This window comes from Podarcis muralis, chromosome 8 (assembly GCF_964188315.1).
Source record: "Podarcis muralis chromosome 8, rPodMur119.hap1.1, whole genome shotgun sequence".
Taxonomy (NCBI): Eukaryota; Metazoa; Chordata; class Lepidosauria; order Squamata; family Lacertidae; genus Podarcis; species Podarcis muralis.
In genome coordinates, this window is record NC_135662.1 from 63,329,647 (window position 1) to 63,344,974 (window position 15,328).

Consider the following 15,328-nt stretch of genomic DNA (forward strand, 5'->3'; position numbering starts at 1 on the left):
ACTTAAATATGCATTTATAGCCATGCAGTCTCAAAACAGGTTAGCTACTATTACCGTTAGTAAGATAATACTATTTCTTTGACTTAAGCAGTACGGATACAACTTTGCCCTATACCATCACTCATAGGAGTTAAGTCGTCAGAAAACAAAAGATTGGGAAGAAAAGTTTTAAAAGGTTTCTGCCTGCAGGTAGGACAGCTGCTATCTCTTATCTTTTCTAGTGATAGTTTCCATTAAATTTATAGGGATCTATTATCCTGCTTTAAACTGTCCTTACTCTGGACTGGCCATATTTCACTTTTTATCTTTTTTTTGTCATAGAATTAAATACATATTCAATCCTATCTCATTTACATTTTTAAAAATAAAAGAAAAACTGCCTCCCCTGTTTCTATGGACTTCTAACCATCAATCTAAAACTTGTAGAAATGTGGCAGTTTAATAGATTGGTGGCTTTTTAACTTTTGCCCTTTGGAGAGCAATATTTCTTCTCGGCATCCATAATTAGACAAGCCTGCTGTTCTCCATTATCAGAACATTCCATTTCATATATCCTCCCTACACTTTAAACACTTTTCTGTGCATTAGAAACCATAGTGCTATACTTCTGATGTAGTGAAATGAAATTATGTCCTTTCGCTTTCAAATAAATCTGGTCAAATCTTTATCACAAAGCATTTATAAGAAAGTACCCCTGTTGTATATTCGTATGCTTTTTGAATATACAGATTCTTGCACGCACTCTCACGTACACAACCTTCGCATTCTAGCATTCTGTGTCATGTGTGGTGGATTTATATCATTAGCTATAGCCCCCAAGCTTTAGAGAAATGTAGAAAGAAGTTAAAGATTGGAGAGGGAGCTTGATTTTGTAGTGATTGCTTGTTACCGCTTTGCCTAGCGTTTCTGCAGGCGTAACTTTTATTTCCTGTATGGGTAGTGACTGTAATCATTTCAGCTGCTGCTGAAGAGAGCCTGGCTCATCCTTCACTCCCCATAAAAAAGGGGGGAGGTTGGTAATTTTTTATTGTGGTTGCATCTTAAGGATTCCCCCTTTTCCATTCCTGTGTTACCTTGGCCCCCTTTAGGAAGATATGGAGCCATTAAACTTTCCATTTTATTGGATGAACTAAATCTCTTTCAGCTTTTTCCAGTCTCATGATCTAACGTGACAGCTCGTCGGTGATGTCTATTCCACTTCAAAGAGGCAGGTAGCCTAGGGCCAGCCAGCTGTATTGTGGATTCCGTGGATTTGGCTTGCTGTTCCTGCTGGGTGTCATCTGTCTTCTTAGTCTTGCAGTGGATAATTTTTGTGCTCCCCCTAACATCATCTGCCTGAGCAGTTCCTGCCTGGCAGGCCTGTCTGTCCAGGTTGAGCATCAAATATGGTAACTGTATGACTAATCTGACAAGGCAACTACTCCAAAGAGTGCAGCCCCAGGCCTGCTCTGACCAGGATCATCATCACAGCCCACAAACTTCCAACAATCACGACCACGGTCTCAGTCTTCCATCACAGATGCTGCCCATGGACTTATTCTGCTCACGCAATGTATGTCTCCCTTTCTGCTCACCCCCCCCAACCCCTCTCTTAAAGGCTGTCATTCCAAATCTTTGTGTGTCATGAGAAGTCTGCCTCAACAGGTTTGGGTTTCCCTGCCTGTTGCCAGCATTTGACTCAAACACCGCCACTTGGATGAAACAATCCTTTAGTGGATTATCATTGCTAGACAGCCTGTGGGAAAAATGACAGGACTCGGCATGTTAATCCGAAGATTTTACAATCCAGAAAGCCGCTAACACTAATCATAAATGGCAAGATGATCCCTAAAAGAGAAAGCGGGTTCCCTAGCAAGGCAAAAGTGACACAATTTGTTTAGTAAATCTTCCCCAAAACTCTATATGATGACTACATATGTTGATTTTCATGCTCAGAGCCATAAATATTCCCAGAGCTTTATGACTTGATGACTCTATCGTATGAACTGACAGGTACAGGATCTGCAAACGCTGCCTTTTTATAACTACTGCCTGCTTTCCTTTCCATTAGAAAGAAAAAACCGCTTCAGTGACTAAACTGTGACAAAATTATGTGAGCATACAATGCAAAAAAGCAACAACCTGAATTGTGCACCTGTGCACCAGACCCTATTTTATGAAAGCAAAATTTTTGGCTTTGAAGGCCACCTGTTACAAAACTGGCTGCCATTCAGTTCAGTTCTGTAATTCATACATTGCATTTCCCCCCACTGCATAGAAATATCTCTATAGAACAAGGCATTTAGACTATCGTGTATGAAATGTAGCCTGCATGTTTGGCTGTATGACTGCAGGAGTCATACACTTGTGCCAAAATAGCTGTTTCGCTATCAGAAACATATGTGCTCTTTCCTGTAGGAAAAATTATCTCTGTGCAAGGGGTAGGGAAACAGATATGAGGCACCTCGACATCTGACAATTGGTTGCAAGGTGAAAGTCCTGTCTTTGGATATGAACTGGTGCTAAAATCTTATTTGGTGATTGGAGCAGATAGGAAGGAAATTCTCAAAGCAACACCTGGAAAATTATTGACACTATATTATTGATCAACAACATTATGAATAACCCAGTGGATAGTGCTGCCACAAAAGCACACTACAGAATAGCCGTAGTTGTGGGCAAGTAGCAAATACCACCTGCCTACCACTCCCCTCCAAAGCCTGTTTTTGCTAAATCACTTCACAGCTGACTCTACTGTATCTTTCTGACAGCTGCCTTTACACCTTGGTGCTCCCTCCATGGAGGGAAAAATATGGGTATAATACAGTTTACAAGGGCCTTCTGTGCAGTCCATGCAAGTGTCCAAGACAACACCAGCCCCAAATTTTCTTGCTTCCTATTGCACTGCCCTCACCATCAGAATTTCACTACCCACAACCTAAAGAGATGCTATCTACATTAACCATGCTTCCTCTGTACAGCTCATTGGGTTAGGTGAAAGGGAAGTTGGTGCAATATTGGTGTTTGTGTGTACAGTGGACGCTTGGGTTGCGAACGTGATCCATGCGGGAGGCACGTTCGCAACCCACAGTGCCGCATCTGCGCACACGCGGGTTGCGATTTGGCGCTTCTGCGCATGCGCTGAAACACAGAAGTAACCCATTCCGGTACCTCCGGGTTCGGCGCGGTGCACAACCTGAAAACGCACAACCTGAAGCGTCTGTAACCCGAGGTATGGCTGTACAGTATTTGGCTTTTTCTACAGCTGTTCTTGATGCTCTCTCTTTATGGTTCTGGTGTCCCGGTGTGCCTGAGGAAAGATGGAGAAGGAGGTGGCTAGGCAATCAGTCTACACCTTAAATGTTTTGAGCAACAATCAAAACAATCAACAATGCTTTTTATTTTATGACATGTTTTTACCGTCTATCGAGGGCAGATTCACACCATACATTCAGAGGGCACTCAGAGCACATTTAAAGCACATGAATTACCACAAATCATTCTAGAACCCTATAGTTTTTCCCTCACAGACCTACAATTTCCAGTACTCCTAATAAACTACAGTTCCCAGGAGAAGTTGCACATTGTAAATGGGCATTCAATGTGCATTGAGTTTAAAACCCTCTTAAAAGGCTTTCAAGCTGCTTAAAATAAAAAAACGGTAAAAATTTAAAATACAAAACCAATCACCCATCAACAAAGGCTGCAATCCTAAAGGTAAAGGGACCCCTGACCATTAGTTCCAGTCGTGGCCGACTCTGGGGTTGCGGCGCTTATCTTGCTTTATTGGCCGAGGGAGCCGGCGTACAGCTTCCGGGTCATGTGGCCAGCATGACTAAGCCGCTTCTGGCGAACCAGAGCAGCACACAGAAACGCTGTTTACCTTCCCACCGGAGTGGTACCTATTTGTCTACTTGCACTTTGCTGTGCTTTTGAACTGCTAGGTTGGCAGGAGCAGGGACTAAGCAACGGGAGCTCACCCCGTCACGGGGATCTGAACCGCCGACCTTCTGATCGGCAAGTCCTAGGCTCTGTAGTTTAACCCACAGCGCCACCCGCCCTATGGATTACCAGGGGGTATATTGCATTGAAGTCAGTGCCACTTCTGAGTAGACAGAGTTAGGATTGCACTGTCAGGCATCCAAACAGTTAGAAAACTTGCATTTAAAAAATGAAAAATACAGCCCCTCCAAATTAAAAGCAGCATTTTTACATTATAAAGTCCAGGGGCGGGAGATAAATGAGTACAAGAATGTAAAAGTAAAAAAATAAGAACACGCTCGCACACAAACACAAAGGGATCTAGCTATCTTATCCCAACTGGAGGCTGATTTCTTTTAAACTCTTTAACACTAACCATCATGACAGCATTGAACGAGGAGATAGGCTTGGGTGACGTCACAGCGATCGACCCCTCCCCCTCCCGCACTCGGGCTGCGAACTTCCCTGCAAAACGAAAGCGCGCTCCTTGTGCATGCGCTGAACTCGCAAGGCTTCCCCGCCCTGCTCCCTCACACACACTATGGCAGCTGCGCATGCGCTGTCCAAGCATTGAGCCCAAAGTCAGCCCCACCGTGGCGGTTGCTGGCAGTAAGGAACGAGATGAACGGTGGGGGTCCCGTGACCCTCAGCCCAAGTAAATCTGGAGAGCCGCCCCTGTCCGGCGGCGCTAGTAAGAAGCGAGGCTCCCTGGGGGCGTCGTCCTCACATCCTATATTAAAGGGTAAGAAGGGCTCGGATTTTTAACCCTCAGTGAGAGAATAACAAACGCGGGTGGTGCGCATGCGCAGCATCGGTTTCCTCAGTCTGAAAAGTTTCCTAGAGCGCATGCGCGGCATAGGTTCTCAAGTTGGAAAGGCTCCTCCTGGAGCGCATGCGTGTAAACATGTCTTGTTTGAATGGGCTTCTCTAGTTTAGGCGGCTGTTGCAAAGGTTTTACTTACAAACGGAAAGGGGCGCTAGACCTGGGGAAATTGGATAACTCGTGAGGAACTCGTGAAACCGAGTTCCGCGGTGCTTTTTAAAGAGGTGTGTAAATGGGATTGCAGACTCCAAAAAAAATGGCCATGGCCGTGTAACTTGCATAACATTTGATAATTTGGATCCTAGGTAAGTTATGCATCTCACTGTGAAAAAATTCTGTGGAAGGAAGAGTTTTATTTGAAGAGGAGATCTACTCTGTTAGTATGAACAGTGGAAACAAATAAGAGCATATTCATAAGAAACTCCTTATCTGCTCTCTTCCAGATAATCATTGAGAGAATATACTTTTAAATGGGTTGTTGCCCACCCTTTTCTAAAAGGTTACTAAAAGTTGAGTATAAAATAAGAGTGATATTCCAGGGATGGGAATCTCATTCAGCCTGAGAGGAAATTTTAACGTGGACCGTTTTCCAAGGGCCACATTCCGAGGGTGAGTGGAGCGAATGACAAAACAAATAAAACAAAACAGGCCAACATACATGCTGGCAAGCCAGCCGAGATTCCTCTGCCTGACTTTTAAGAGTAACTAGCAAGTCATGGCCTTGTATTTTCTAAATTCTTCCAGTTCTAACAGTGTTAAGCACCTAACAGCAACAATAGCCAACCATTGTGCCTCGTTCTTAGGTTGCAATACTATGCCTGAGAGTAAGTCCCACTGAACGTCCTTTTGAGTATCCAGCGGTGTTTGTACTGCAAATTATTCCATTTTCTTAAAACGTTTAAAAGTTGCCAAGTGTTTGACTCTGAGGATCCATGGATTTGGAAGGCTTTGCTGCAAAGCCAGACCTGGAACAGCTCACCCCCCCTGGAACCTCCAGCACTTTTCTGGCCTGAGAACAGGGCATACTTTGGTAATATGGCACTCTGAGCGAGGACAAAAATTGGCAACGCCCCCTGCCCGGATAAATACAGGTTTTATCGTTAATTTTGTTGGCATCTGTCTGCCGCGGGAGACAATAGAGGAGTGCAGCTTTGGGGGGGAAGTCAAACTGTTGGAAAGTTGCAGCACCTGCTGTGACTGTGATTTGAGAAAGACATGCTTTGTTGCAGCTGGGGCAGATGCAGAGCTGTCAACGTTTCCCTTTTTTTTAAGGGAAATCCCCTTATTCCGAATAGGATTCCTCACAAGAAAAGGAGAAAGTTGACAGCTATGGGCAGATGAAGGCGTCTGGTTGTGTTGCTGCAGATACACCACAACATTGGTGGCAAAGGAAAGGGAATGCAACTTAGACAGGTGGGATACCTTTCAAATGCCATGCAGATCATTCCACTTTTTACTGTGCTTCCCAGTGCTGTGTAATGCAGACTCATATTATTAACAAGGGACTTTTGGCATGGTATTCTATACAGTGTGCTGCTTGAGCAGCAATTGAGTGGTGGGGGTAGGATTAGTATAGTGCTGCCTTACAAATAAGGAGCTGTAATGTGGATTCAGCCATAGTCAGAACAGTGTTTGGGTACAATATTCCCTGCAAATATTTCCTTTGCATATAAAAGTCCACAAAAATTGTTACTCCTTGTTACATGCCTGATTTCAGATCTTTGGAAATTGCTTAGAGATTAGCGCTGGGATCCTCTAATTGCTCTGAAAAATTCCTAACAATCCAGTCCTATGCTAGATTATACATGGGTTTAAAGGTAAAGGTACTCCTGACCATTAGGTCCAGTTGTGACTGACTCTGGGGTTGCGGCACTCATCTCACTTTATTGGCCGAGGGAGCCGTTGTACAGCTTCCGGGTCATGTGGCCAGCATTACTAAGCCGCTTCCGGCGAACCAGAGCAGCGCATAGAAACGCCGTTTACCTTCCCGCCAGAGCAATACCTATTTATCTACTTGCATTTTGACGTGCTTTTGAACTGCTATGTTGGCAGGAGCAGGGACCGAGCAACGAGAGCTCACCCCGTCATGGGGATTCAAACCGCCAACCTTCTGATCGGCAAGTCCTAGGCTCTGTGGTTTAACCCACAGCGCCACCTGCGTCCCTATACATGGGTTTAGGTACAACTAATTCTACATAGATCAGGTTTTTAAAATCCCAAAAGTTATGATTGAACTGCAAGACCTTTCAGCTTGGAGAGTGGTGGCAAATGTTGAGAGGCTTGACAATGTCAAAGATGGAAAGGGTACAGACTGAGCATAAAAACCCCAATGAGTTGAATAATAATAAAGTTAGTAAGGCCTCTTTTATTTCTTTAAAAATGTGCTACTCCAACTATTTTAGAAAACATTTGAAAAATTTTCATTAATCTCTGTGTACAAGCTTTAAAAAGCTCAGTTATTTCTGTTGAATATTATTCTGTCTACAGTTCTAATTGCCTTTTTTCTTTCTTTAGGAAGCAAAGTACAACTTAATGTTGCAAAGTTATGTGCCTATCCTTTCATATTTAAAAGGCCCTTTACATGTATGGCTGCCTCCTCTGTTAGCCAAGGGGACGGCATTTTAAGGGTGATACAGCCCAGGCTTCGTATACAGTGGTACCTCGGGTTAAGTACTTAATTCATTCCAGAGGTCCGTTCTTAACCTGAAACTGTTCTTAACCTGAAGCACCACTTTAGCTAATGGGGCCTCCCGCTGCTGCCGTGCCGCCGGAGCACGATTTCTGTTCTCATCCTGAAGCAAAGTTCTTAACCTGAGGTACTATTTCTGGGTTAGCGAAGTCTGTAACCTGAAGCATATGTAACCCGAGGTACCACTGTAATTCATTGGCTGTTTTACTGCATTCAAACTTGGAACTAGACCTGGGCGATATATCCATATATCACCCAGGACTGATATTAGGGGCAGACCGTGATGATTGATATTATTTCACTATAAGGCAGCAAGTCTAGCAAAACTATTTCAACGTCATCCTGAAGGCTGTTCCCTCCATGTAGCTAATGGAAAAAGAGTGAAAAAGATAAAGTACAATAGAAAGGAAGAAGTGGCCTGCCAAAAGAGGAGATGGAGTTTGGGGGTTGGAAGAGAGGGAATATCGGAGAGGCAAGAACCACCATGATTTTTTGCAGGTCCTTGATAATGCATACATGTTTTTATTTATCATGAACATGTCTTGTTACTTTTCTTATAGATGTTGGAGAAATATATTCCAGACTTTTGGATCACAGACCGGTTATTCAAGGAGAAATTCGTTATTTCATTAAAGAATTTGAAGTAGGTTTGATATTCTATATTTTCAAATAATGTACCTGTACCTTGTAAATGGGGGAGGGATAGTTCTAAAGTACAGTCATCTTAAGATTTCAGAGAAATGTTTCATGAATGGCTGTTAATCTTTTTTATAAATAATATACCCATCATTCTGACAAGTAAATATTTTTATAAATTACAACAGTTATTCAATCATCATGTTAACATTTCATACTCCCGACTCCTTCCCCCTCTTTCTGTGGTTCTTTACATTGCTTTCCATCTTCCTGCATGCTCCAAATTATCTCAACATATTCTGTTATATATTCTCGTATATATCTCATATATATCTTGAAACTGCAGGTTTTTACATTGATCCTGCCAGTGTCTTAATCTGTTTACAGTTTGTTTGTAAATACTCAATAAACCATTGCAATTCCTTAAAAAAATATTGTTATCTTGATTTCTTATTCTTCTGGTAAGTTTTGCTGTTTCTGCATAGTCCTTAACTTCTGTATCCATTCCTTTCTCATCAGGACCTTTTCTTTTTTCCATTTTTGGGCAAATAACATTCTTGCGGGGGGACGCGGGTGGCGCTGTGGGTTAAAGCCTCAGTGCCTAGAACTTGCCGATCGAAAGGTCGGCAGTTCGAATCCCCGTGGCGGGGTGAGCTCCTGTTGTTCGGTCCCAGCGCCTGCCAACCTAGCAGTTCGAAAGCACCCTCGGGTGCAAGTAGATAAATAGGGACCGCTTTCTAGCGGGAAGGTAAACGGCGTTTCCGTGTGCGGCTCTGGCTCACCAGATGCAGCTTTGTCACGCTGGCCACGTGACCCGGAAGTGTCTCCGGACAGCGCTGGCCCCCAGCCTCTTAAGTGAGATGGGCGCACAACCCTAGAGTCGGACACGACTGGCCCGTATGGGCAGGGGTACCTTTACCTTAACATTCTTGCAGCTGTGGTTGCATACATAAATAAATTTCTATACTGTTTAGGTAGTTCTGATCCTATAATTCCTGAAAGAAAAGGTTCTGTTTTTTTAAATAAATGTTAGCTTAAACATCTTTTTCAGTAAACTTTAACCTTATTACAAGACCACCACAAAAGAAAAAAGGTACTGTACCTTCTTTCTCTTTCTCCAACACATATTTGATTTGGATTTATACATTACTGCCAATCTACTAGGTGTTAGGTACTATCTATATAGCATTTTCATATAGCTTTCTCTTAAACTATAACCTGCTGTAAATTTTATATCCACATTCCATAAATATTCCCATCCATTTCTATATTATTACCAATATCTCTTGCCCAATATACCATTGAAGATTTCTTATTTCTTTCAGATTTTCCACAACTCCGCCTCCTACATTTATTCCATTAATGCAGGGTTTTTCTTGTTTCTTCTTTATTTTCCAAGCCAATAATTTCCCTGGCTTGTTCAAATTGTTTCTGCTTTAAATATTTAATTTCCCACTCTATTTCCTGGTTTATTATCATTGAAGATTGTGTTTGCAACATCTTGATATCCTGTTTCATTATCTCTTTTCGAGGGGAATTTATTCATTCTTTTCCTTTCCTTTTTATTTCTTGCAAATTTTCTTGTTTTTTTCTGCCCTCTTATCTTTCTTTCGTATGAACTTTTTTGACAAGTAAATATGGAACAGATTATCTGCAGCTTTTGGATGTTTGCATTGCTCATGACTCTGTCTCTTGAAAATGCCAGCTGCTGACATTTGGGGACCAGATCTTTAAAAGCATGAAAATAATAATTTAGCAGTGTTTCAAAGCATCTAAAACTTGTAGTTTCATTTACCACCACAAAGACTATTGGTGTGATTTTTCTTTGTTTTTTTACTTTTTAATAAAAGATCAGATTGTACGGCTTCTGGCCTTACTGTTTATCTGCCCTTTAAGATCCATCCAGATGAAAAGACACACCTCTCCTTGTCTCTTGCCACTGTCTTTAATACTGTCACTGCTGCTGTTTCTAATAGAAGAAACTACCACATTAGTTTTCTCTCTCTCCATGTTTTCATGAAGGAACAAATGATAGCAGTAGCAGGAAAAGGCCAGCAGGGGAGGAGGAGGAACTGGTGCAAAGAAATAGGCATTTGAGAGCATTCATGGGGAATCTCCTTCCCATACCTGCAACATTTAAAATTATCCCAAGGAAATAATACTAAGTTCTTGATTTTCATAACCTGTCTGAAAAATGAAAGCATCTTTTAAAATTACCTATAATGTAATCAAACCTATATTTTCCCATATTAACTAGATACCTTTGGGGTTTTCTTGTTTTTAAATGTTGAATATATTTTCCACAAGATGGCAGCAAAACTTCAAGCTGAATGGCCAGAGCAGAGGTGTGTGTGGACCCTGAATTTAGTGATAGCTTCCAGTTGGTTTCTGTTAAGAATTGTTGATGAAATGAGCAAAAGCAAAACTTTGGGTATATTTTTCGTTTTTGAAAAATGAGGTGTGTTGATAATGAGGTTGTGCTCCATAAACGTTTAGAAGCATTAAGTGAGAAAGGTCTAGATATTCTGTACTGTTTAAAAACATTTTTAAAGGGGGGGTCCATTTACCAACTTCAAGGTAGCATCTAAATAACAGCAAATGAACCTCGTGGAATATATAGAAATTCCCTCTTTTTAACTTTCTCTATAGGAAAAGCGTGGTTTCCGAGAAGTGCGGGTTCTTGAAAACTTGAAGAACACAACTTTTGAGACAAATGACCAAACTCTGCCAAAGTGTGAACAAATGATGCAGGGGAACCTAAATGAAGCTCTCGGGAGATGTAAGCTAGAAATTATTGGTTTTCTTCTATGCCTTTTACAAAGTGTTTGGATTCTTAGACAGACACTAAACAGCTCCACATAAAGTTGGAGTCTTTATGTAAAGTAGCCATCTGGTGGCCCTTTTATTCACATCATTATGAGCCATATTCAAAAGGAGATAAAGATGTGAGTATTTTCATCCTGAGCTTTCCCTGATGTTTTAATTGTAGAGGGAAACTGCTATTTAGTTTTAAAAGCACTTTGCCTTTTCAGCAGTAGGAGATACTACCATGAAAAGAAGTCTCTGACTTTACAAATTGTCCTCCCTATCCCCTCCTTGTTATGGCTGTTAACCCTTCCATTTCCTGTAAAAACAACAACAACATTCCATTCTGAGCAAGGCTAGCAGTGGGTGGGCATGTCAAATGATGCATGAATTCGGTGCATCATAGTTAGGCCTGCATGGCTCTAAGGCAGCAAGATGGGATCTGGGAGGAACCATCCAACACACACACATCCCATGGTATGGTTGAAAGGTACACTACCTTACTGAAGCTAAGCAGTCTGGATCTGCTTAGTGTTTGGATGGGTGACCACCTGGGAACCATGTGTATGCCACCCTGGGTCCCATAATGGAAAGAAAGCAGGATATAAATGTAGGAAAATAAAATATACACAGATATACACAGGCAGCAAAACTTGGGAGATAATTCTATTCCTCTTTAGCCATATATTTATAAGTTATCATGTTTAAAGCAGAAAATAGTTGCGGATATTACATTTTTACATAGTGTTTTTCAGCATCCTGCATAGGTCCAAATGTCTCAATGACTAGCAGAAAAAGTGTTATGCAGCATAAGTGAATATTTAAATTAATAGAATATGTGTAGGCACAGAATTTAGACTACCTTGATTCAAAAATCTCAGTGGCTTTTAAAGTTTACCCAGTCATGTCAAAAGGCATCCTGACAAGGGCATCCTGACTGAAACTAGATCACAGGATGGTTAAGATCCACAGCTTCTCTGTGCAGTGAGATTAAATAACCCCTGTCAGAAATGTGTCCCTTAAGATGAGCCAATGAAACAATTTGTAACCTATACATTTCAGTACAGGTAGCCAATGAAATGATCAACAGACTCCAGGGGAGAGAGCAGGAAGAAAGAAAGGTAAGGATTAATAAACTAGTTAAGAACTAATGCCGGGTCTAACCTGCAAGGTATTCTGGTGATAGTCTGCGTAGTTTTTATGTCGTTTTTTCCTTGCACCAAAACACTGTATGGTTTCAGAATGATTGTTCTGCGCCTTCAATCTTTCCTTCTCTACTTTTTCCTTCCCTACACCTACAGCAAGTTAGGTTTTGCTATGGTAAACGGGATTTTGTGGTTTCTTTTGTTCATTTGTTTGTTCGTTCTTACTATCTCAGCAGCAAGTGTTCCGCTGCTGAGTCTTTACTTTATATTATAATACTGCATTCAACACAGCATATAAGCCAGCGAGGAAACAACTAGCTGTGAACCAATTAATGAATGCTTTAGCATATGCTTAGTAGTGGATGCCTTACGGTTAAATACAATATTTTTGTCTAGGTACATACCGGCTCTCTTGTCACTGAAAAATCATGCTAACACACAAGGGGAGCTATGCTACCTCTGCCCCGACCACCATTCTGCCTTTCAGCTTGTTAAGGGCTACTCAGTGAAGAAAAGGAACCTCTTGTATTTGTGGAAGCTCCCCCCACCCTCCAATTCTGGACCTTGAGATTTTCTTGGGTTCCAAAAGTTTCAGAGAGCCTCCATGACCACAAGAGGCTTGCTTTTTCTCTAGGTCACCCTATGTAAGGTGGAAGGAGACAGCAATGGGGGGAGCTAGCACCCTAGTCCCCACATCCTCCTCGCATGTGTAACACACTTTCCAGATGACTGAAGGGTGCTACTATTAATCCATAAACTTCGGCAACATGTTGACTTCGCCACTTTGTAACCCAGTATGGCTTTTAAGTAAAGCTATTTAGGAGTACCTCTGGTTGCAAACGGGATCCGTTCCGGAGGCCTGTTCACAACGTGAAAAGAGCACAACCCACAGCGGCGCATCTGCACATGTGTGGGTTGCGATTCACCACTTCTGCGCATGATGTCATTTTGCGCGTCTGCGCGAGAGGCGAAACCCGGAAGTAACCCTTTCTGGTACTTCCGGGTCGCCGCAGGACGTAACCTGAAATAACGTAACATGAAGCAGACGTAACATGAGGTATGACTGTAATGCCAATCCATAGTTTGCATTCTGCAGACTTCTGATATGTTCCATGTGTTGAAACTGATGATCCCTGAGACTGCCTGTGGTGTTCATACGGAGCCCCCGGTTGTTTCACGGGCTATTGACCCATACACCACTAATCTGCTGCCACCAATCAGGTTCTCTCCGGTAAAACACTTCGTCTCAGTCGGGTTCTCAAGTTAACAACGAAGATTGTAGTTTATTGCAAACACAACTAAACTTTAAATGCATTCAAAACACTGTTACCCTTTACCCTCTTAGTCTTATTGTATCCTGTCTCTAACTCACTCTAACTCTTCTACCTCCCCTCACACAAGAACCAATTGCACTAACTGTCTCTCTATTTTCAACTGCATTTTCCCAACTGTCTAAACCTCTGGCTAAGCCTTTTAAAAACAGGTAGGCTCCGCCTCTGGGCTTTTCTATTGGTCTACCTATTAACCCTTTCTCTCCCCCGTACAGACATTTCCAAAAGAACGGGCAAATGCCACACTGCCAAACGGTAATGTGCAAGAAATTTGCAGATTCCTGCAGTGCCTTCAGTAAAACAAAAGTTGGTTCTAGAAGCTCACTTTCCTTCAGAATAGCTTCAAAAAATGTAGAAAGAGGTTGAGGAGAGCCGCCATTAGTAAGTCTTCAAGAAGCACTATAAAAATAACGGGAGTTACTAGATCCTCTTCCACTTTCTCAGTATGTGGAAAGTTTTTCTTAGAATTTCCTTCACAGCTTGAGAAAGGGGAAAGAGATGGTTAAAGAAACCCAAATCCCTATTTTTCGTGGAACAAAAAATATCCAACAGAATGGAAATGTAAATCTTTCCTGCTTAGTTGAAAACACTGAACATATTATGAATACAGCTTATTGAAATGGAAGTGTTTCATACTTGTGGATGTTATTTAATGAAAGGCCATATTATAAGAACATGTGACTCACTGGAATCTCTCACATGGCTGCACATTGCTTGTTTGTAATACAGATATTCTAAAACCTCAGGATTAGGAAAAACTGTGCAAGAAGTTAATTCTCCATGTTAGTTCTGTACTTCACTATTATAGGCAACCTGTTCAGCTCTTTAGGCTGTAATAGAGCTGCATTGTAAGATGGCTGCAGCTACAGTCAATGTTTCTATTTGTATATGAAAATGATGGATAACAGTTAAACGATATCATACGTAATATGGATGTAAAATTCCCAATTTATTCAACTTGGCTAAAATATTGGGAGTCTACCACAGGTACACACATTCCCTCCCCTTCGCTTACACACGAATTCTTTCCTTTAGCCATGATGCATCTGCACCAATGTATACCTTTACCCACTTCAAGCGCTGGCGTCAGCCACTAGTTTGAACCTAACCACAGTTAAAGTTAATATTGGTGCAGATGTAATACTGTACCATGGTAAGAAAGCCCCAAAGAGGTGGTTTCAGGTAGAGCTAGGCAATGTATTGATATGTAATCTCGGTTGGAAGTCCATGTGGTGATATCAATTTCATAGTTTTTGACCTGGCAATATATCACAAATCATGATGCGCATGTGTGTGCTATGCAAAAACCACAATGTGGGGGAAAACGAGAAGCCAGCCAATGCCTCTACATAGCCCCATCCTTATTTCAGACATGATTGCAGACACTTTCTGTCAATACATGTGGTAGCAATTTATTCATATATCTGTTAGATTTAGCATGGTGACGGCTGTGTGAAGACTATAGGAGATCCACAGCCAGCAAGATTTATAATGTTTGTGTATAATGTTCAGAAATAGTGCAATAGTGAGGCGTTAGTATTGGCTGGGGTAAATGTATGTTGAACATAATGCCCCAAACCATAGAATTGACCATACTCTTATGCCAGTCTTATCTTGTATCGCTTTATGCCTTAATTGGAAAGGACTGCTGAAAAATTCTTTAGAACCAGCTTTAGTTTGCTCACCAGATTTCCCTTCCAGCCTTTGCACCATCCTGGGAAAGCTGAAAATTATTATTTTTTAATTGATGGCTTTCCCTAGTTTATGTGCGTCATTGGGCAGGTTAATTCTACATGAACAAGACAGTCCTGTGTCCTGGCTACACTTCACATTTCTTATGTGAGCATATCTTAAGATGGAGGGCGACAAATACTAAATACAAGGTTCCTGTGATAGAGGGTCACTTTTTATTTTTTAAAGGAGCATATCAAAATCAGTG

The 15,328-nt window shown here is 41.7% G+C and overlaps 1 protein-coding gene across 3 annotated transcripts in view; it reads left to right on the forward strand.

Moving 5' to 3' along the window:
* Window positions 1-4,512: 4,512 nt before the first annotated feature.
* BLOC1S5 (biogenesis of lysosomal organelles complex 1 subunit 5) overlaps window positions 4,513-15,328 on the forward strand; it is a 29,623-nt gene continuing 18,807 nt past the window's right edge. For 2 of the 3 annotated variants that reach the window (XR_013394016.1, XM_028737758.2), the window contains exons 1-4: window positions 4,513-4,702; window positions 8,033-8,115; window positions 10,758-10,887; window positions 11,976-12,034. Coding sequence is in view for 2 of the 3 variants with exons in the window: in XM_028737758.2 (XP_028593591.2) it covers window positions 4,582-4,702; window positions 8,033-8,115; window positions 10,758-10,887; window positions 11,976-12,034 (393 nt within the window). In the remaining variant the exon portion in view is untranslated. The remainder of the gene's footprint in view (window positions 4,703-8,032; window positions 8,116-10,757; window positions 10,888-11,975; window positions 12,035-15,328) is intronic. The other variant, XM_028737757.2, reaches the window with a different exon arrangement.